This window comes from Microcaecilia unicolor, chromosome 1 (assembly GCF_901765095.1).
Source record: "Microcaecilia unicolor chromosome 1, aMicUni1.1, whole genome shotgun sequence".
NCBI lineage: Eukaryota > Metazoa > Chordata > Amphibia > Gymnophiona > Siphonopidae > Microcaecilia > Microcaecilia unicolor.
The window spans coordinates 531,513,703-531,535,939 of NC_044031.1; the positions used below are offsets into that span (position 1 = coordinate 531,513,703).

Consider the following 22,237-nt stretch of genomic DNA (forward strand, 5'->3'; position numbering starts at 1 on the left):
GTTTTGTTTCCAGTAGTCCATGAGGTAGTGGCCATTCCTTGTCATCAAGCAGATGAAACCATTATGTATGGGTTGTGTCCATCGACCTACAGGGGGAGATAGAGAGCACTCAACTTTTCACAGTGCCTCATGGCCAGCTAGCTCCACTGCCTCTTCAGTATTCTCTATCTCCCCAAGCAGGGTGGCTGCAGCTTCTTCGAGCACCATCAAAAATCTGCCTGGGGGTGGCTCCTGGCTTGCCAGTTGTTAGCCGGGGTGTTAGAGGCTATAGCAGCTTCACTTTGAAGGCACATAGGTCAGCCCTTTCCCTGCCTTACCCATGCTCCCGTGGATGTGGACATATTAGCTTGCTATTCCCTGTCCTTTCCCACTCAGTGGATGCAGGCACATTGGTTCGCCTTTCCCTGCCTTTCCCACTTATCTGAGCCTCCGGAGTGATTTTATTTACCTCTTTTGCCTCTGCTTTCCTCACAGCGTTAAAAAAAAAAAAAAAAAAGTCGGGTTGCGCTTTAGCACAGCGATCTTGGAAAAGAGGTTTTTCTTGAGATTCTTCTGCAGGACCGGAGCTGTGATACTCGGTCTAGTGAGGTAAGAGTGTTTTCTGACTCCTCCGGGGTGGGCCCACGATCGGGACATTTTTGGCGCAAACCGCCATTTTTGAATTTTACCGCTATTTTCGGCGATGGCTGCGGAGACTGTAAAGCGCTGTTCTAAATGTGGCAAGCGCAAATCAGCAGCGGGGCTCTGTAATTCGTGCTGTACAGACGGTAGAGCTGGCCCGAGCATGGTGAGCGGCGATCTTTCGCGCTCTGAGCTGGCAGCGGACGCTATTTTGAATTTTCCACATGGCGCGGCCTCCGTGGCGACGGAGAGCCATGAATCCAGGGGGGGGGGTCCTCTGAGTGAGGCTAATAATAGAGGTGATAGCCCTGGGCAGGATCTGGGCGGTCAGGGAGCGGTTTTCTCCCCTGATTTTGTTTTAATGCTGCATAGGGCATACATGCTTAAAAGAGCTCTTCCACAGGGATCTTCGGACCCTCTGGCTGCCCCCCCCCCCCCCCCCGGTGGATCCTGGCCTTTTGGAGTTGGCTTTGCCTGTTTCTTATCCTCCTGATAAACGCAGAAGAGCTAATTCCCCTTCTGAGTGTGGCGCACCCCCCTTTTCCCCCCGTGGTCAGGCTATGAGGATTCTGAGGGGTCTGGCAGAACTTCTTGGGCTGAGGAGCCAGAGTCGGGTGCAGAATTGCCACAGGAGCTTAATGATCCGTCTACGGTGAGGATTTTCCATCGCGAGGAGCTGCCAGCACTTATTTCAGATGCCTTACAAGCCCTCTCGATTGAAGGTCCTGGGAGTGGCACAGCCTCCTCTGTTAATCCAGGGATGGCTAGTACCAGAAAGCCTGCTCGAGCCTTTCCTTTGCATGACTCCATCCAAGAGCTTATTTCGGCTCAATGGGCTGACCCCGAGGGACATTTGAAGGTTGCCAGGTCTATGGGGCAATTATTGTTGGATTATTTGTAGTAAATAATTAGCAGATTTTAGTACACACAGCTTCAGCTTTAGAAATGTTAATTTCTTTCTTCATCTCTCTCTCATTCACCCCTGAATAATTCACTGCTGAGTCACTTTAAAGTTGAAGTAACAAAACATCTGTTTACTCACAGTTTGTAGTTAGATTATAATCAGACAGGCTTATATATACATATTACTATACATTTGTATTATCAGCTCCTTCCATGTGCTTAGATGGTAATGGATGCTCACACCACCATAGATCCTCTCAGGTTAGGAGAGATCATGAGCTCCATGTGCTCCATGTGCTGCATCTAACCCCCACAGGAAGTTGCATAGCTGTGTGACCTCTCTAAGTAATTCACATCAGAGGTCACAGAGTAATCACAGAGAAATAATAGGTGACAGGCAATGCATGTAAAAAATACAATTACATTCCAACAAACCCCTTCTCATGCATAACTGTCATGCAATTATTTATTCATACAAAGTCCAAGCTTTATACGCAGATTCACAAAATGTTCTCTGGGTAACGGTTTGGTCATGATGTCAGCTGTCATCTCACTGGTGTGACAATAGTGTAGACTGATGACCCCTTCTTTCGCCAACTCTCGCACGTTGTGGTATTTCGTTGCGATGTGCTTGGTGCGTGACTGAACCTTGTCATTCTGTGACAGTCGGATGCAGCTCTGATTATCTTCCATTATCTGGATTGGTCTCTTTTCAGCTATTCCAAAATCCAGCAAAAGTTTTTCAATCCACATCAGTTCTCTGCACGCTTCCGATACGGCCACATATTCAGCTTCTGTAGAAGACAAACTCACAATACTTTGTTTATGACTGGCCCATGAAATTTGTACATTTCCATACATAAACACATATCCACTTGTGGATTTATAATCAGAATGATCCCCTGCCCAATCTGAATCACAGTAACATATTAGTTTTGGATTACTATTGGCTGAAATCTTTAATTTACAATCAATGGTACCCTTTAAATACCTTACCATCCTTTTAACTGCAGTCCAATCTGATTTGGTAGGTGAGCTGACCCTTCTGCTCAAAATTCCTACTGCATTTGCTATATCAGCCCTGTATGTGGTAGCTAGATATAAAAGCTTACCTATGGCTGATCTATATTGGATGTTATCTGGTAAAGGTTCTCTTACTGTTTCATCCTTCAGAAAATCAGTGATCATGGGAGTGCTTACAACTTGGGCATCTTGCATACCTAAACTTTCAATACGCTCATTTATTTTCTGCTTCTGGCTTAGAAGATAAGAACCATCATTTTGTTTCTCAATTTCTATACCAAGATAGTATGACACATTACCAAGTTCTTTTATCTCAACATTGAGGTTTAAACATTTTACAATGTCCTTGTACTCTTGCTCACTTTTGCTTGCAATGAGCAGATCATCAACAAAAGCTAAAATGTATGCATATTGTCCATTTGTGCACCTAGTGTACAAACATTTATCTGCTTCACCTTGCTTAAATCCTAAATTTGTCAATATTTCATGCAATTTATCATTCCAACATTTTGCACTTTGCTTTAATCCATAAAGACCTTTGTTTAATTTACACACTAGCTGTCTTTGTTTTGTATTTATGAAACCTGTTGGTTGTTCCATGTACAAGTCTTCAGTTATATCTCCGTGAAGAAACGCTGTTTTCACATCAATGTGGTTGACTTGCATGCCTTTTGAGACTGCAATGCTCAGAAGTGTTCTAATTGTCGTGTGTTTCACTACAGGTGCAAACACTTCATCAAAATCTTCTCCATATTTTTGAAGATATCCCTTTGCCACTAATCTGGCTTTATACCTTTCCACTTTTCCTTGTGCATTCCTTTTTAACTTGAATACCCATTTGCATCCTATAGCTTTCTTGCCAGGAGGTAATTTTGTAAGAATCCAAGTATTATTTTTATGCAATGCATCAATTTCTTCTTGTGCAGCTTTATGCCATTCAGCAGCTTCTTCTGCTGGCATTTTCTCAATCTCATCCCATGTTAAGGGCTCTTGAGCTTCTGCTGACTTTGTTAGGTAAGACAGTCTTGGGGGTGGAACACCTTTGTTTTCCCTGGATGAGCGTCTGACAACAGGTTGGTCTGACCTTTCTGCATCCTCTAAATCTGAGAGTCCTTCTCCAATTGATTCCCCTTCTCCAACTGTACTGTCTTCTTCAATGATCCTTTCTGTGTCTGTTTCCTCTGCCTGTTCCTCGTTAGATACAGGTGAGTTGCTTTCAGACATCTGCCTTGGTATGGCATTTATATACACTGGCATGTCTATTATGGTTCTAGTTTCATATTCTGGATGATAAGGCTCATCTGGGATAATCCAGCCTTTATCAACCCTTTTGTTTTCATCAAAACATGTAACATGTCTTATGCCAACAATGCCAGTTTTCAGATTCAAAATTCTATATCCTTTGTGTCCTGGAGCATAGCCAACTAAAATGCCCCTTTCTGTTGTGGAATCCAGCTTATGCCTTCTTTGCTTTGGTACATGAGCATATGCTGTACTTCCAAATGTTCTTATGTGTGACAGGTTTGGCTTCCTACCATGCCATGTCTCATGTGGTGTGCGCTCAGCGCCTTTAGTTGGCATTCTGTTTTGTAGGTACACTGCTGTGAGAATTGCTTCCCCCCATAGTCTTTTAGGGAGATTGCTATCTGACAGCATACACCTGGTCATTTCCACAAGTGACCTAAATTTTCTCTCTGCAACAGAATTTTGCTCTGGTGTGTAAGCTACTGTTGTGATATGCTGAATGCCTTCTTGTTCTAGAAATGTGTGCATGCTTTGCGAAGTGAACTCACCACCATTGTCGGTCTGAAGAACCTTTGGTTTTCTTTCAAATTTATTGCTCACCATGGCTACGTATTTCTTCAGCATGTCTGTGACTTGACTTTTCTCTTTCAGCAAATAGGCCACACAATATCTAGAGAAATCATCCAAGAATATTAGCACAAATCTGTTATTTCCCAATGATGGGATATTAAACGGTCCACATAAGTCACTGTGTATTAAGTCCAGTACTTTATTACTCCTATTTCCTGTGTATGCAGGAAATGAGGGTCTCACACCTTTTTGAGTAACACAGTCTATGCATTTCTCCATTTTACCAGCATCTGCACTTATCTGAATGCCGGTGGCCAGTTGCTTACTGTAAAGATCCTGGATCACCTTAGAATCACGATGTCCCAGGCGGCGGTGCCAGATTTCCAGACTACATTTACCATCATTCTTCCTTACTTGCGCCATATGTGAGGCTTCACCTGAAATGCTCAGTTTATAAACATCATTATGCATAAAAGCTTCAGCATACACTTCATCAATTTTAGAGATTGTGCACTTACTGTTTTCAAAATGAATCGCAAATCCCTTCTTATCTAATGTAGATACACTAAGCATATTGCAAACTGCTTGGGGAATATACAAGACATCACTTACAGGAATTTCTTTAACTTCATTAGACACTTTGCATTTTAAGAATCCAATACCTTTTGCTTGGATCTTAGCAGTCCCTGCGTTTGCAGTTTTAAGAATACCTTCTTCTGGACACATTTCCTGAAAGAAATCCTTAGAATTGGTTAAATGGCATGTGCTCCCCGAATCCAAAATCCAAGTACTTTCATTTGAATTATTATTTACCATAGTCAAAGATTTTTCTGCCATTAGAAAGCCCTTGTGTTTATCTTTGTCCTTCATACATTTCCTGGTTTGAAAATTCTTTAGTTCCATTGGCTTAGGTGAGCTAGAGGGAGTGTTTTGTGTTTCCTTACACCATTTAGATACATGTCCCTCCTTTCCACATGAGTAGCAAATCAGCTTGCCCTTGGGTGGAGTTTTCCCATAGCTCCGCCTTCCTCTGTTCTTTGCCAAGAAATTTGTTTCATTTCTCTCTGACTGACTTTGAGAACACATCTCCTCAGAATCATTTATTATGCATTCCTGCCTTAGTTTTGATGTTGCCTGTTCAAAAGATTGCCCTTCAATGGCCTCATTTACAGACCTAAAAACATCAAACTTCTTTGATAGTGAGGTAAAAAGAAATGCTCTTTTCAATGCATCACACATGGGAATTCCAGAAAGTTCTAACTTTTGAAATGAAGACATAAGATGCATAATGTGATCATTACATTTACTTTTATCCCTTAATTTGGTTTCATTCAACTCTGCCAGCCAAATTGGTTGCTGCTTTGCATATGTAGTTGCATACATAGTTCTCAGTTTATATAAAATGTCCTTTGGTGTATCTTTTCCCTCCACTAATATGGCTTGTTTCTCAGAGAGAGCTTCCAAAAGCATGCACTTCACATTATAGTTTGCATTGTCCCATTCAGCCATATTTTCATCTGTTCTGTCTTGGTCTAAGCATATATTTAATCTTTTTGCTCGAAGGAGACATATGAATCTTAGTTCCCATTGCTGATAATTAAACTCAGTTAATTTAGGCACCTTGAGAGAATAGAACAATGGTGAATTTCTTCCCTCAGCCATTTTCTTAGCCTTCTGTCTGCTGTGTGGGGGGGAGAGAGAGACAGACTGAATCTTTCCTTTAAAACTTAAGAGAAAAATGTGGCCTTTTTTTCTGCCTGGTAATATTTCTCTTCTTTTTCAATTCCTGGCCCCTGGGCCCATAACCCTTTTGTTGGATTATTTGTAGTAAATAATTAGCAGATTTTAGTACACACAGCTTCAGCTTTAGAAATGTTAATTTCTTTCTTCATCTCTCTCTCATTCACCCCTGAATAATTCACTGCTGAGTCACTTTAAAGTTGAAGTAACAAAACATCTGTTTACTCACAGTTTGTAGTTAGATTATAATCAGACAGGCTTATATATACATATTACTATACATTTGTATTATCAGCTCCTTCCATGTGCTTAGATGGTAATGGATGCTCACACCACCATAGATCCTCTCAGGTTAGGAGAGATCATGAGCTCCATGTGCTCCATGTGCTGCATCTAACCCCCACAGGAAGTTGCATAGCTGTGTGACCTCTCTAAGTAATTCACATCAGAGGTCACAGAGTAATCACAGAGAAATAATAGGTGACAGGCAATGCATGTAAAAATACAATTACATTCCAACAATTATACCCTCTGAGTGAGGAACATTTGGCTCGCTTTGCAATGCCTAAAGTGGATGCCCTGGTCACGGCTGTGACAAAGAGAACTACCCTCCCTGTTGAAGGAGATGTTGCCCTGAAGGATATTCAAGACCGCAGGCTTGATTCAGCTCTGAAGCGGTCCTTTGATTTGGCAGGTCTCACTGTTCGGGCGCCTGTGTGCAGTTGTTATGCTGCTAGAGCCTGCCTGGCTTGGTTACAGCAGGCAGTGGAACAGCCCGGTGATGGAGCGGAGACCTTATCTGAAGTGGCTCCGCAGATGGAGTCGGCCTTGTTCTTTTTGGCTGACGCCCTTTATGATATCCTTTTATGAGTTCATGCCCTTGTTAAGGGACCATCGTTCGCTGTGAGGAAAGTTCATGTTATTCCCATTGCGGTTTGCCATACTTCTTTGGAAGCTTCAAATACTGTAGAGGCAGTGGAGCTAGCTGGCCATGAGGCACTGTGAAAAGTTGAGTGCTCTCTATCTCCCCCTGCTGGTTGATGGACACAACCCATACGTAATGGCTTCATCTGCTATGACTAAAGGAAAGAAAATTATCATGGTAAGAACCTAATTTTCCCTTCTCCTCTCTTCCCTTCCCTTCATCCATGTGCATCTCCTTTCTGATTTCCCTCCCCCCCCCCCATCCATCCATGTCCAGCAACTCTTCATTCTCCCCTGCCCTCTCCTCATCCACCCATATCCAGCAAATTTCCTCTCTCCCCTGCTCCCTCCATTCATCCATCCATGTTCAGCAATTCTCCTCTCTTCCCTGCCCTCCCCTCCATCCATCCATATCCAGCAACTCTCCTCTCTCCCCTGCCCTTCCCTCCATCCATCCATGTCCAGCAACTCTCCATTCACCCCTGCCCTCTCCTCCATCCATATCCAGCAAATTTGCTCTCTCCCCTGCCCCTCCATCCATCCATCCATGTCCAGCAATTCTCCTCTCTCCCCTGCCCTCCCCTCCATCCATCCATCCATGTCCAGCAATTCTCCTCTTCCCCCTGCGCTCTCCTTCTGTCCTGTCCAGCGATCTCTTCTCTCCCCTCCTCTCCTGTCCAGCGATCTCTTCTCTCCCCCTGCCCTCCCATCCATGTCCAGTGATTCTCCCTGCCCTCCCTCAGCTCCCTGACAGCCCTCCTCTCCGTTCCTCCCCCCCCCCCCCACGCGTTTAACCCTTTTACTTTCAGGCGCAGTGACGGCAGTGAAGAGGGCAACACAGCTTCTCCCTTCCCTCACACAGTGTCCCGCCCTCGCGGAAACAGGAAATGCATCATCGCAGAAGGCGGGACACTGTGTGAGGGAAGGGAGAAGCTGGAAGCGAGCCTCCTGTATTGTCCTCTTCATTGCCGTCGCTGCGCCTGAAAGTAAAAGGGTTAAACACGCGCAAGGGGATGAGGAACGAAGAGGAGGGCTGTCGATCGGGGAGCTGAGGGCGGGAAGGAGCGGAGGGACCGTCTGAGAGCTGCTTGGCTGCAGCGCTGCTGCGCCAGGCAGCCCTGCGTTTGGGGGGGCAGCAGCCAGGGGAAGGTCATGGTTGGGCTCCCCAAGCCTCTTATACGGGGGGCGCCTATGACTGTCCTTCCATCCCATCCATGTCCATCAATTCTCCTCTGCCCTGCCCTCCCCTTCCCTCCCTCCGATGTTCTGCGATTCTCTCCTCTTAACATCATCTCGCCTCCAGCGTTCCCTTCCCCCTCATTGTTCTGCCCTCTGACGTATTTACGTTTTGACACGAGGGCGGGGCAATGAGTGGGAATGGATGTTACAAACCCAGGCATCCAGACGTAGAATGTTGGCAGTGCAAATTATTATATAGGATATTTAAATCTTTTATTAAAGTATAAAAAGGAGCAATATGCTGTGCAACTATCTAATATAATAATTTGTTCCTGCAACGTTCCAATATGTCTACCTGCTTTCGTAACCATCTCCTGACGTCACTCTCCCGAAGTAGAAACCTGCTTGCCTGGCAGACTATGAGTTGCAAACCTCTACCCTGATGAAGAGCTACGAAATCTGGCCATGTCGGCAGAGGTTTGACCTGTTTGTAAAATTGCTGCCAAAGGTAAGTACTTTACTATTCGTATTTTCAAAGCGATAAGTTCAATGCTTTTTGGAAAGTTTGAAAAATCGAGTTGATCAATGAAGATGTATACTGCGCTATAAGTGTATGGGACACTGTGCCCAAATGGGAACTGCTGTTGAATATTCTGATGATCCCCGTTTCTTTAAAAAAAAGTATACACTACGTACTATTGAAGGTATGATGAATGTGTGTGTTTGAACTGTGAAATATATAGTGAAATATATAATCATATTTAAAGTAAGTCCCCACACCAATACCGTTAGGTCCATTCAAGATGATTCGTCTTTAAATCTAGTCAGCTATATTTTAACTGACTAGATTTAGGAAAATCTGTACTTGTGCCTGAAATTTTCATATTTTGGGAAACAGAAATCAAGGTTCTGCTTCTATAAGATAATGGGTAGCCAGCAGTTTGTCTTCAGATTAAACTAAAATTTGTCATCTTTCCAGAACCAGTCATTCAGTTCAAAGGATAATGTAATCCTAAAGGGTTAAAATTTATTTTTTATTGCCCGACTGTCTGGGGTGTCCGGGTCTGTAAGCAGGTTGCTGCAGGCGTGGCTGTCCAGATAGGGTCAGGCGGTAGAGCACTGGCAGTACTGCGGGGCTGACTGGTTGCCACGGTAGTGAGAAGGTCCAGTAATCTGGTGCAGGATCAGGGACAAGAGAGTAGTGCCGGACAGGAGGAGAGCATCAGAGCTTGAGGCATTGCTGGAGAGCCAATTGCAGCTGTTTGTTCCCGCAGTGGTTTGCGCGCATTCAAAGTTTCCCGTTCAGTGGCTGTGAGGGCCAGCTGTGTGGGCCTGCACGGGCCTTGTGTGCATTCGCAGCAGCGCTCAAGATTGAGCCTGCACTGGCACCGGCCCAATTTGGAGAAATGGGCTAGTGCTGTTGGAAGTGTGTTGCTGCGGTTTGCTGGAGATGTGCCAGGGAGAGATCCGGAGAACCTCCTGAAGATTTTTGGGATTGTGTTTGGTGCAGCCAGGACGATCGCATGTGGAAGGGGAGGAGCGTTGGGCACGAGAGGTGCCGGCTTTTGCAGAGCCGTGCAGCGGAAGGTGCAATGGAAATTCAAAGTTAAAGAGAAATTTCTGGCAACGTAAGAGAAAAAGGGGTCTTTAAATTGTTTTTGTCAGAGTTTTTCTAGCTGGGCTTTCCTTGTTTGGGTATGTTGTTTGCAGGGGTGTTTGAGTTCTGCAGCATGTGCTGTGTTCCACAAGTTGGTGGAATCTCCTAAGAGAATTCTAAACTGCCGAATTGGGTGGGTATAGCTGATGAAAAAAGCTGTGAGTGTGGAGTGGACTAATGCTTATTGCAGTGGGCTTTGATCCTGCCTTGTGACCTTGGGCAAGTCACTTAACTGTCCATTGCCCCAGGTAGAAAAACTTAGATTGTGAGCTCTCTTGGGACAGAGAAAGTACCTGCATATAATGTGTACAGCGCTGCGCATGTCTAGTAGCGCTATAGAAATGATTAATAGTAGTAGTAAAAATCAAGATTTAGCTTTTTTTTTTTTTAAAGAGAATTGGAGTTTGACTGAACTAGTTAATTATCGAAATCTGCGGTGAACTTTTGGCTTCAGGAACTAGAGTGTTTGCTGGTGAGACTGCAGAAGTTTCACTGAAGTAGAGTTTTGCTTATATTTTAGATGTTTGTTTAAAGGAGACACTTGTGAAGAACAAAAATTACATTTAGTGACTCACATTTGAAAAAGTAATCCACTGTGAATAAGTCAGATGAAAAAACAGCAGATGTTATACATAGATTGTCATTTAAAATAGTAATGCTGCTGCTGAAGGAGAACTTAAATGCTGCTGTTACTAAAAAAAAACAAAAAACGATTTAGCCTAGAAAGTGGCAGTGAGAACTTGTTAGAGCTGCCTGGAAAAAAAAAGTTCCTTTGAGTATAAAGGAACAGAACTTCTTTGTCAGTGAAAGATAAGGAGCTGTAATAGCTTAACTAGGGCTGCTTATCAATCAAAATGTTTAATCACAAAATTAATCGCATGATCCAAATAGTAGCATAGTAAATTACGGCAGAAAAAAGACCTGCACGTTCCATCGAGTCTGCCCAACAAGACAAACTCATATGTGCTACTTTTTGTGTATACCCTACTTTGATTTGTACCTGTGCTCTTCAGGGCACAGACCGTATAAGTCTGCCCAGCACTATCCCCGCCTCCCAACCACCAGCCCCCGCCTCCAACCACCGGCTCTGGCACAGACCGTATAAGTCTGCCCAGCACTATCCCCGCCTCCCAACCACCAGCCCAGCCTCCCACCACTGGCTCTGGCACAGACCGTATAAGTCTGCCCAGCACTATCCTCGCCTCCCACCACCGGCTGGCTCTGCCACCCAATCTCGGCTAAGCTCCTTAGGGATAGGCACCATCTCTCCCATCTCCATCCCCTCCAATCCATGGGCACCATCTCCCTCCCTCCAGTGGGCACCATTGTTTCTCTTCTCTTTCTTCCTCTCCCATCTCTTTTCTTTGAGGCTTCCATCCCTTATTTCCAGCATCTGTCCCTCTAACATCCCCCTCCCCACATCTTTCTCTGTTTCTTCTTTCTCCCGTGACCACCCCCTCCCCCGGTCTGCATCCTTCTCTCGCTTTATATTCTTTTATCTGCTTCCTCTTCCTCCCATGGTGCCCCCTCCCCCGATCTCATCCCCACCGTGATCCATATCTTTCTCTCTGTCTTCTTTATTTGTGCTTCTTCTTTCTCCCTCTCCAGAGGGGACTCCAGTTATCTTTTATTTTCTTGAAACAGTAGTAGGGATCCAACTGAAGGACACTTACTTGAAGCAAGCTTTGAGGTTAGATCTAGGGTTTTGCCTACTTTGAGTTGTGTAAATCCAGGCAGTAAGTATCCGCAGTGAAGGGAGAACGCAGAAGAAGAGAGCTCTAATGCCAAGAAAGGAGAAGTCAGAAGCAATAAAGAAACGTTGGTGAGACTCCATGGCACAGAAACAGAACTAGGACAAACAATACACATACAAAGAAAGAGAGATAGAGAGAGAAACATAAAAGAAAAAAAAAGCTTACCGGTTGTTCTGTTTTCTTCAGGACCTTTACCTGTAGAAAAAAGAATAACGAAAAATCAGAAAAGGGTGAGGTCAATTTTAAGTTATAGTCATAGGAGAATAGACTTGTATAATACTTATCTGACGTTCATCTTTGTTAATTTAAGGGCAGATAATCAAAAGCCCTGCGCTGTTCCAAATAGCACTCTAAAAATATCGCTGGAACAGCTCGGGGCTTTACCGCACCTATGATCAGAGATAATTGCATGTAAATTTAAGCACGCAATACTCTGATCATGGGGTAGAAGTGCAGGAGGATTGTGCCTGAATGGTTGGCGATCCAGTGGGTCTCCAGCCCCCCTACCTCCCCCTCCCTCAGTATTGGCAAGAAGTCCCTGGTGGCCCAGGATACACTGGGCAGTGCTGGGTACTGCCATTTTGCAGGTGGCGCCGAAGGAAGAGGAGGGAGGCCACTTCCCTCCTCCAACCCAAGGTAGGGGGGTGGGGGGATTGAGCGCGGCCCACTGGACCACCAGGGACTTCTTGCCAATGCTGGAGGGAGTGGGGGGACTGGAGACCTGCTGGATCCCCAGCCCCCCCGAACCTGTGTCGGGGGGGGGGGGCAGAGGGACCAGAGGTTCCACCGGACCTCTAGCCTCCTGTCGCTGGAGGGGAGGTCGTTGGTCGGGTCTTTGGTTTCCGCAGGGGGGTTGCTTCACTGGGGAGAATGGGAGCCTGCTAGCATGCAAATGCATGCTGGACAGGGCTCACCATTCTTCCCCAATGGTCTGCAAACCCTAACGCCAGCTCTGAGCTGGCGTACGGTTTGCTGCAACCAGCGTGCCAATCTTTGGCGAGCTGGTCGCTGATTATTGGAGATAAATAGGTCTAGCATGCATTTGCTAGCTACTTGTGCTAAGAGCCCTCTTTTGCATGCATTTGCATGCTAGTTGCGTTCAGAGCCCGCGAACGCATTGTTTCACGCTCTCAGCTCTGATCATGGGGCGGTAGCAAACACAGGCACTAATATGGCGCAAACAGCCTCTATGGCCTGCGTTTGCTTCTGATCATCGGCCCATTAGTTTGTAAGCTGGATCCTTAGGATATTCTAATAACAAAATATAAAAAGAAGTTAATATTTAAAGCTTTGGTGTTCATTCTTTAATTATTTAACTTATTTGTTTAATGGTAAGTTGATATTGTTTCTCTTGCTTCCTTTACCCGACCATTTCCCCTGTAGCTCCCAACGAGAACCTCTTCCCCACTATTTTCATGTGCTTTGTCCCTTGAGAGAGAAACACACCCGAGGCAATGGCTGATTAGACTAAAGGTAAAGTAGGGTGTAGTTAACTCTTGGAGGGCAAAGTTACATTAAGAATGAACAGAACTTGGAAGAGAACTGGGTGATGTTAATTACTGGTGGTGGAGATACATGGATACTAAATGTCATGGATCTCCTAACAACATCTCCAAAGTCAAGGATTGGCCAGATGAAATTTTTCTTTTGTTTTAAGGTCTAGATGTAGGATCTGCTTATGTACTTAACTACAACAGACCAAAAAAAAAAAAAAGAAGATAGCAATCATCTTCTATACTAATTCATTTACTGCAAACTTTCTGTTCAAAACAGGTCTACACTTTCCCTATGACCCACTTTGAATTGCAACTACTATAATTGGTACTTGGTTGCAGTATGAATGATATTTAAGTAGACACTAGATCTTTGTGAGTATAGATATAGATGCATTTTGTTTTAAAATGTACTGTTTATTCTTCTCAGATTGAAAAATGGCAGCACAATGTGTGGTGAAAATAGAGCTTACCATATCCTGCAGCAATCTGTTGGACCGTGATGTTGGGTCAAAATCTGATCCACTCTGTGTGCTGCTCATGAGCTCAAGTGCACAACACTGGTATGAGGTATGGATAAAATAAATTTACTGTCGATGGAATTTTAATTAAATCATTGATTAGTTAGCTAAAACAAAGCCATGTCTACCATCTGCAAAAGGTGTCATCCTGCTTCCTGTCACCTTGAGTGTTCTCTCCCCAAGCCAGAGGTCAGGACCACTGGAATACTAGATGGGTGGCTCTGGCACCCAGCCTAGACTTGAACCTGTTATACTGTAAGCCAGCTGAAGTAGTGACAGTGGTCCTGAAGAAGAATCAACACTCTTCCTAGTCCACCAAGTTTGCTACCTTGGTAGCAATAACTGTGAAGAAGACCTGATCCATTCCCAGCCAGAAACAACTGAAGCTTCTATTCTAGATGTGTTTTAAGTGGTATGTAGGACGGAGGAGATTCTTTGGAGTTTGATATTATGTGAATTTTCCCAGGAAATGGTGCTTAAAATGGAAGACTTGGACAATAAAATTTCTGTCATGAATACTTGAGTGGGTTTTCTCAATTCCACTATTTCTACATTGCAAGCAGTTGGAACTTCGGGATCAAAGATAGTACGTTTCTCCACAACTAACTAGAAAAAATGGAGAATAGTTGTACGCTAAAAATCTGTGATTATTGAATTTTCCAGTATGTCAACTGTTGTCACCTGTAATTTTGCTGTGGAAATATTTCCAAGAAGTATTATTGTTCTCAGATGCTGATACTATAATTATTTCTTCATGTTATTATATGCCTAAATCTTATGTTCTGGAGAAAAAGGAAGGATTGGTTTATGATGCTTTGTCTAATTTTGAACCATTTTGACAAGGTTTGTTGAAACTGCTCGATGACATTGCTACTAGAGCCATCCTTGTTATTTTCTCCAGTGAGTTAGATAAAACGAAGGTGTTAAGGTCTTATTTAAAAAAATTTAAAAAAAGATTGTTTTGTCATAAGAAAATACAAGCTTTTCCTGATGTGGCTAAGAGCATGCAAATGAGCAGGAACATGTTTAAGTTCAAAGAATGGATGCTTGCATTGGGTGGAAAGTATTTTTGAAAATTTCCTGCAAGTGCCTGATTAGAATGGTCGATATGGATTATGTTTTCTTTGACCCAGCACAATTAGAACAATTTCTTTTTGATAAAGAAGCTAAATGATGTTTTACTGTCAGTAGATGGCAGAATTTTTGTTGTGGTCATGATAGTCCATGTTTGAGGAGAAAACTAATATTGTTTTTTATTTCCTTTGATTATTATGTTTGTTTTTCTCTGGAGTGGAGGAGTAGCCTAGTGGTTAGTGCAACGAACTTTGAGCCTGGGGAACTGGATTTGATTCCCACTTCAATTCCTTGTGACTCTGGGCAAGTCACTTAACCTTCCATTGTAATATGTAAACTGCTTTGAATATAGTTGCAAAAAAACAAAACCACAGGCGTTATATCAAGTCCCATTCCCTTTTCTCCTCCTTTTCATTGATGTAGGCTTTGTGATGTTTTCTTTGTCAATCTCTTTTTGAGTATTGTAGAAATATTGTTAAATTTAAAAAAGAAATCCTAATAGAAAAGTTATGGTAAAAACTGAAATAGTCCAGGAGTATTTAAATAAAGAACAGACAGAGATAAATGATTCCAAATTAACTCTATCAACTGCTAAAAACATTGTAAATAGAAATATAAAAGGTTAAATTTATTCTTACCTGCTAATTTCCTTTCCTTGAACCCTGGTAAACTAGTTAAGACAAGTGGGTGATGTTCCCTAACCAACAGATGGAGGCTGAGCTTTCAGTGACATCATCACTGGCATAAGAAGTGGTGCAGCCCTGGAACTTGCCAGTGTGAAACTATATTGAGATATGTTCTAATATAGTTCCTGCAGCAAGCTGAGATTTTCCATGATCAGATTTCTGAAGATGCCACATAGAGGTTCCTTTGTTTAATTATGGCGGAGACTGCTCGGTTCTTTGGCAGAGTCAGTCCATCTCATCCCACGCCTGTCTCGTTCCCAGTTCTCATATGAGGTTCAGTATGCTGGCGAGTTTGCCCTGTTGATTGCTGAGACTAGGAGTGGAGAAGTAGCCTAATGGTTTGTTTGAGTATCAGGAGAACTGGGTTCTATTCCCATTGCATCTGCACAGGTCGCCTCCATTGCCCCAGGTACAAAATAAGTACCTGTATATAATATGTAATCTGCTTTGATTGTAACCGCAGAAAGGCGATATATCAATCCCATCCTCTTTCTCCTGATACTCCAGTGAGGAATTAGGAGAGCTACAGTGGGGGAAATAAGTATTTGATCCCTTGCTGATTTTGTAAGTTTGCCCACTGACAAAGACATGAGCAGCCCATAATTGAAGGGTAGGTTATTGGTAACAGTGAGAGATAGCACATCACAAATTAAATCCGGAAAATCACATTGTGGAAAGTATATGAATTTATTTGCATTCTGCAGAGGGAAATAAGTATTTAATCCCTCTGGCAAACAAGACCTAATACTTGGTGGCAAAACCCTTGTTGGCAAGCACAGCGGTCAGACGTCTTCTGTAGTTGATGATGAGGTTTGCACACATGTCAGGAGGAATTTTGGTCCACTCCTCTTTGCAGATCATCTCTAAATCATTAAGAGTTCTGGGCTGTCGCTTGGCAACTCGCAGCTTCAGCTCCCTCCATAAGTTTTCAATGGGATTAAGGTCTGGTGACTGGCTAGGCCACTCCATGACCCTAATGTGCTTCTTCCTGAGCCACTCCTTTGTTGCCTTGGCTGTATGTTTTGGGTCATTGTCGTGCTGGAAGACCCAGCCACGACCCATTTTTAAGGCCCTGGCAGAGGGAAGGAGGTTGTCACTCAGAATTGTACGGTACATGGCCCCATCCATTCTCCCATTGATGCGGTGAAGTAGTCCTGTGCCCTTAGCAGAGAAACACCCCCAAAACATAACATTTCCACCTCCATGCTTGACAGTGGGGACGGTGTTCTTTGGGTCATAGGCAGCATTTCTCTTCCTCCAAACACGGCGAGTTGAGTTCATGCCAAAGAGCTCAATTTTTGTCTCATCTGACCACAGCACCTTCTCCCAATCACTCTCGGCATCATCCAGGTGTTCACTGACAAACTTCAGACGGGCCGTCACATGTGCCTTCCGGAGCAGGGGGACCTTGCGGGCACTGCATGATTGCAATCCGTTATGTCGTAATGTGTTACCAATGGTTTTCGTGGTGACAGTGGTCCCAGCTGCCTTGAGATCATTGACAAGTTCCCCCCTTGTAGTTGTAGGCTGATTTCTAACCTTCCTCATGATCAAGGATACCCCACGAGGTGAGATTTTGCGTGGAGCCCCAGATCTTTGTCGATTGACAGTCATTTTGTACTTCTTCCATTTTCTTACTATGGCACCAACAGTTGTCTCCTTCTCGCCCAGCGTCTTACTGATGGTTTTGTAGCCCATTCCAGCCTTGTGCAGGTGTATGATCTTGTCCCTGACATCCTTAGACAGCTCCTTGCTCTTGGCCATTTTGTAGAGGTTAGAGTCTGACTTGATTCACTGAGTCTGTGGACAGGTGTCTTTCATACAGGTGACCATTGCCGACAGCTGTCTGTCATGCAGGTAACGAGTTGATTTGGAGCATCTACCTGGTCTGTAGGGGCCAGATCTCTTACTGGTTGGTGGGGGATCAAATACTTATTTCCCTCTGCAGAATGCAAATAAATTCATATACTTTCCACAATGTGATTTTCCGGATTTAATTTGTGATGTGCTATCTCTCACTGTTACCAATAACCTACCCTTCAATTATGGGCTGCTCATGTCTTTGTCAGTGGGCAAACTTACAAAATCAGCAAGGGATCAAATACTTATTTCCCCCACTGTATATGTGCAACCAAGTGTAGGTTGGTGTTTCAGGTCCTCTTCCGTGGAAATCTGTCCTTGGTCCTTGCAGCGGTGTCCGTAGGGTACACTGGTGTGGCATTCTTGTCTAGACTGGTTTAGTAGGATGATACAGAAGGGGAAATTTCCTTGAATGCTGCTAGACTAGGCCAGGAATCTTCTGGGAAGACTAGAGGTTCAAGTTATTCCTTTCAGCTTCCTCTCCACCATTTGGGTTAGCCTCAATTTTTGTCCTTGGGGTGTGCCCGGAGGCTTTGATAATCACTCCTGTGGTGGTTCGGTTTCTGAGGTTTGTTCTCAATATGCTTGACTTTTTCAGGTCTGATTTGACAGTAGTATACTGGCAAGTTCCAGGGCTCTTTGTTGAAATGATAGCACCTTGTATAATGACTTTCCTTTATTACTTGTACTGAGTAATATAGATTTATAATGGCATGCAGTGATCTTCATAGTAGAGGATTCAGTAAATGTCCAAAGCCATCCCCACCAGTCTCTGGACAAAGCTCCTACACCAGTATTCACCAACACTCTTTCAGTTGCTTCCATCCGCATCATTTCTCCACCTTACTTCACCTCCTCTCACTCTGCTTCATAAGATGGTACTTCACAGCCCCTTCCCCTACCACTGCAGGTGTGCCCTCCCAGTGGTGCTACCTGCAACAATTATTTGTTTGGACCATAGTCAGTTCCCCTCCGTCCTTCATTCTGCATCTCCTCCTTCTTACAAAGACCCTAGGCCTTAACTCCAAACATACTGAGTACACTGTGTCCATTTTCTCATTCTTTAAGTCTCACTGTCGCTGTCCGTCTGAGTCTTTTACTCTCTAATCTTGTCACACCCTAGTCCATCATCTCTCCCAGTATTATCTTTTTCATTATGTTCTCTCTCTACCCCCTTCCTTCTCTCTCTCTTTCTTTTCTCTACTATTACCTACCTCTGTATTCCTTCTCACTCCCTTTTTACTCCACCCACATGTATGTGTGTGTGTATATATATATATATATTTTTTTTTTTTTCACCCTATCCATCAGCCTGTCATAAACATCCACCTCTTATGCAAATGCATATTTACACACTGCCCCCTCTAATCTCTCTCTGTACCTCTCAACACCAATATTTTCTTTCTTGGTACAGTGGGGAGATTTAAACTACATAACCGTTCAGGAAATCAAAAAATGTAAAAGCCACTCACTTATTGTAAATGTGGTCCCAGCCTACACTAGGTTAGAGCAGGATGCTAAATTTTGCGTTAACCTGCATGATCCAATGATGACGCAGGCTGATTAAAACTCTTTGAATAGAGTAATGAAGCTACTTCAATGAAAGCTGAAGTCCCTACCATCCCATCTTAAATTGTTGGGCCTGTGTAGGCTGATTCAAAGCATTTTATTGGTCTGTGCATAAGCAAACAAAAAAGCAGATACAAACTGTTGACATCTCCATCTTCCTCCCCCAAAGAAACCTTGGCAATAGAAATTATACTAGTCTGAGCCTCATAGGGATTTGCTAAATCCCTAGAAACAATGTTGCCTCAAAAAATTGAGCTGATGTGAGAAAAATTTTCTTCATGAGCAAAGGACCGAATTGAAATGAGCAAAAATGTTCTTACAAAAACACCCTCAGACGTACGTACACTCACAGACACAAACTCTCACAGACTCTCTCAGAGAGAGGTTGGAAAGAATTCCATGAACCATCCTTTCCCTATTTGTTTGCCTGTAGTTTATCTATATGCTTATAGCTATTCTGAATTTTACTCAGCTATGAATATTTAGCGCATCTTAGAGGGAACATTGCTCCTCCTGTACGAGCACCACTCTTAAAATTAAAAAAAAAAAAAGTACAGTAGGGGAATTTTTGAATACAGCTGGAAAGGACCCCCGTTCACTTTCTACCAGCTGCCTCCCCCAGTATCTCTGTTACTGATGGTATTATGCAGTCCAAGGAATTATGTTTAAAAAAAAAATGGAAATACTTAATGGCAAAATAATACAACGTATTGAACAGAATAGTTAGTGTTTGCAGGCTCACCGGCAGGTGGTGGACTCTTTTGTTGACATCTTTGTTCTTCCATGAGGGTGCCTGGTCTTTTGCATCTGATCTTTAGGCACCTGGTTTCCCGGCATAAGAACAAGCTGCTATTGCAGTGTGCTGGAGGAGGCAGGTGTTTGCAGGCTTACCGGTGGATTGTGGACTCTTGCTGACATCTTTGTTCTTTCCCTGGTCCCTTGGCATCTATCGTCATCTTTAGGCACCCGGTATTGCCAGTATAAGAATAGGCCTTTACTGCGGCGTATGGCCATAGGGCATGTCCAAAGGTGCATACCAGGCCCCTTGGGAGGCTCTTGAAGCACCTAGGAGACCCGAGGAATGCCGATAGGACTTGGGGGAACCCTGAAACTTGAGTGAGCTTGCTTTCCCATTTACTTGTTGTTAAAACTGTTAGTTGGTTCTATATGGGGAAGAAAAGGAAAAATAAAACTGAAATGATTGGAACTTCCACACCCATCATTAAGGACCCCATGGATAGACATGTGTTACTGGGAACCAAATCGGGAGACATAAAATAGCCCACCATCAAAGGGAGCTTCTTAAAACTCCTTGGCCAGAACTCCTCTTCCATAGCCAGCTTTGTGGGTTGGTCCCCAGAATCAATGGCATAGCCACGAGTGGGCCTGGGCCCACCCAAAATTCTGGCATCCTTATGGCTGGTGGGGATCCCCAAGCCTTGCCAACTAAAGATGTCCTTCAGCAGCCAGAACAAGTGATTTTCTTACCTGCTACAGCCAGCGGCGCTTTCCACCTATTGCCACTTCACAAAACTCCCACCCTGCAAACATGCTCTGCACGAAAACCGAGTGTGTGCAGGAGGGGAGAGGCTGGCACAGTGGCAATGGGTAGAAAGTACTGCTGGCTGTAGCCAGTAGAGAAATCACTTGTTCTGGCTATTGACATCTTTACCTGGAAGGGCTTAGGGATCCTTACCAGCTTTTGTATTTATTTTATTCTATGTGGTCGATGCTGTGGGGCAGAAAGCATGGGGGGAGATTGTAAAAGGTCTGTAAGTATACTTTATTAGCATTATAAGAGAAAATAGAATATATTTTTATATCCAATTACTATTTGTGTGATTCATATGAATTTACATAGAAATAAATTAATTCCTAGTAATTATAAATAAGAATATCTCTGAGTGCTTTGTTTTTTTCTTTGTGCGTAAATGAATGGGAATGATAGGACAGGGTAACGGACAATTATTTTTCATATGCAAGAGTGTAAGGAGTACCTTAGCTGATCTAGGTATTTTATTCCTCTACCATTTATGTGTGTATGCATAGGTATATACGTATATATGTGTGTGCTTATATACACATAATAGATCAGGCGCTTATTTGCATGGAGCATAAACTTGTCTTCTCAAGTTCAAAATGTTGAAAATAAGATTTCTTTGTTGCAGACTACTAGTATAGCAATAATTAGTCTCTATAAATTGGAGACTTTGGAACATTCACTTAGAAGTAGGAACCTTAGGTTCCTTAACTTTCCTGTGGAGGAGTAGCCTAGTGGTTAGTGCTGTGGACTTTGATCCTGAGTTCGATTCCCACTGCAGCTCCTTGTGACTCTGGGCAAGTCACTTAACCCTCCATTGCCCCTGGTACAAAATAAGTACCTGAAGATATGTAAACTGCTTTGAATGTAGTTGCAAAAACCTCAGAATGGCAGTATATCAAGCCCATTTCCCTTTCCCTATTTGAGATTCTACATGGAATGTTGCTACTATTTGAGATTCTACATGGAATGTTGCTATTCCACTAGCAACATTCCATGTAGAAGCCTGCCCTTGCAGATCAGCAACGCGGCTGCGCAGGCTTCTGTTTCTGTGAGTGACGTCCTGCACGTCAGACTCACAGAAACAGAAGCCTGCGCGGCAAGGGCAGGCTTCTACTTGGACTGCTGCTAGTGGAGGAGTAGCCTAGTGGTTAGTGCAGTGGACTTTGATCCTGGGGAACTGAGTTCAATTCCTACTGCAGCTCCTTGTGACTCTGGGCAAGTCACTTAACCCTCCATTGCCCCTGGTACAAAATAAGTACCTGAATATATGTAAACTGCTTTGAATGTAGTTGCAAAAAACTCACAAAGGCGGTATATCAAGTCCCATTTCCCTTCCCTTTCTTCTTTCTGCTGAAATATTGGTAGGAAATATTTTAAAGAAGTGCTTAGCTTGCCAAGTTCTGATGATATTGCTTTGGTAAAATGTTACTATATATCTAAACAAAAAGTTTGAGTGCAGAGGGTGACTTGGCTCAGTTGGGACCCTCAGAAAAGTGCTAATTTAACTGCTTTTCTCGAGGACGCCATTAATTTGTTTTGGCCAGAGCCACACTCTTGATGTCTCTTTTGAATAAAAGGGACTGATCACTTATATTACGAGTTTTCTTCAAGAAAAAGACCCCTTGCTTTTGTGGGAAGATTATACAATTTTTTCCTGATGTTTTGAGAAATACTCAGGAACAGAGGAAGGCTTTCTTGGATCTTAAGAACCGAGTAGTGGCCTCAGGAGTTTCATTTTTTCCTAAGATTCCCCTGTGTTTTGTAACTTATCAGGTACACAGTGGGGCTCATTTTCAAAGCACTTAGACATACAAAATACCATAGTAATCTATGGTACTTTGTGTGTCTAAGGGGTCCTTTTACAAAGCTGCGGTA

General features: G+C 43.5%; 1 protein-coding gene across 4 annotated transcripts in view; it reads left to right on the forward strand.

Annotated features, from left to right (window-relative positions):
* CPNE3 (copine 3) overlaps positions 1-22,237 on the forward strand; it is a 144,878-nt gene that overhangs the window by 22,370 nt on the left and 100,271 nt on the right. For all 4 annotated transcript variants that reach the window (XM_030216255.1, XM_030216273.1, XM_030216246.1 and 1 more), the window contains exon 2: positions 13,540-13,679. In XM_030216255.1, coding sequence (XP_030072115.1) covers positions 13,548-13,679 — 132 coding nt within the window. In that variant the 5' untranslated portion in view covers positions 13,540-13,547. The remainder of the gene's footprint in view (positions 1-13,539; positions 13,680-22,237) is intronic.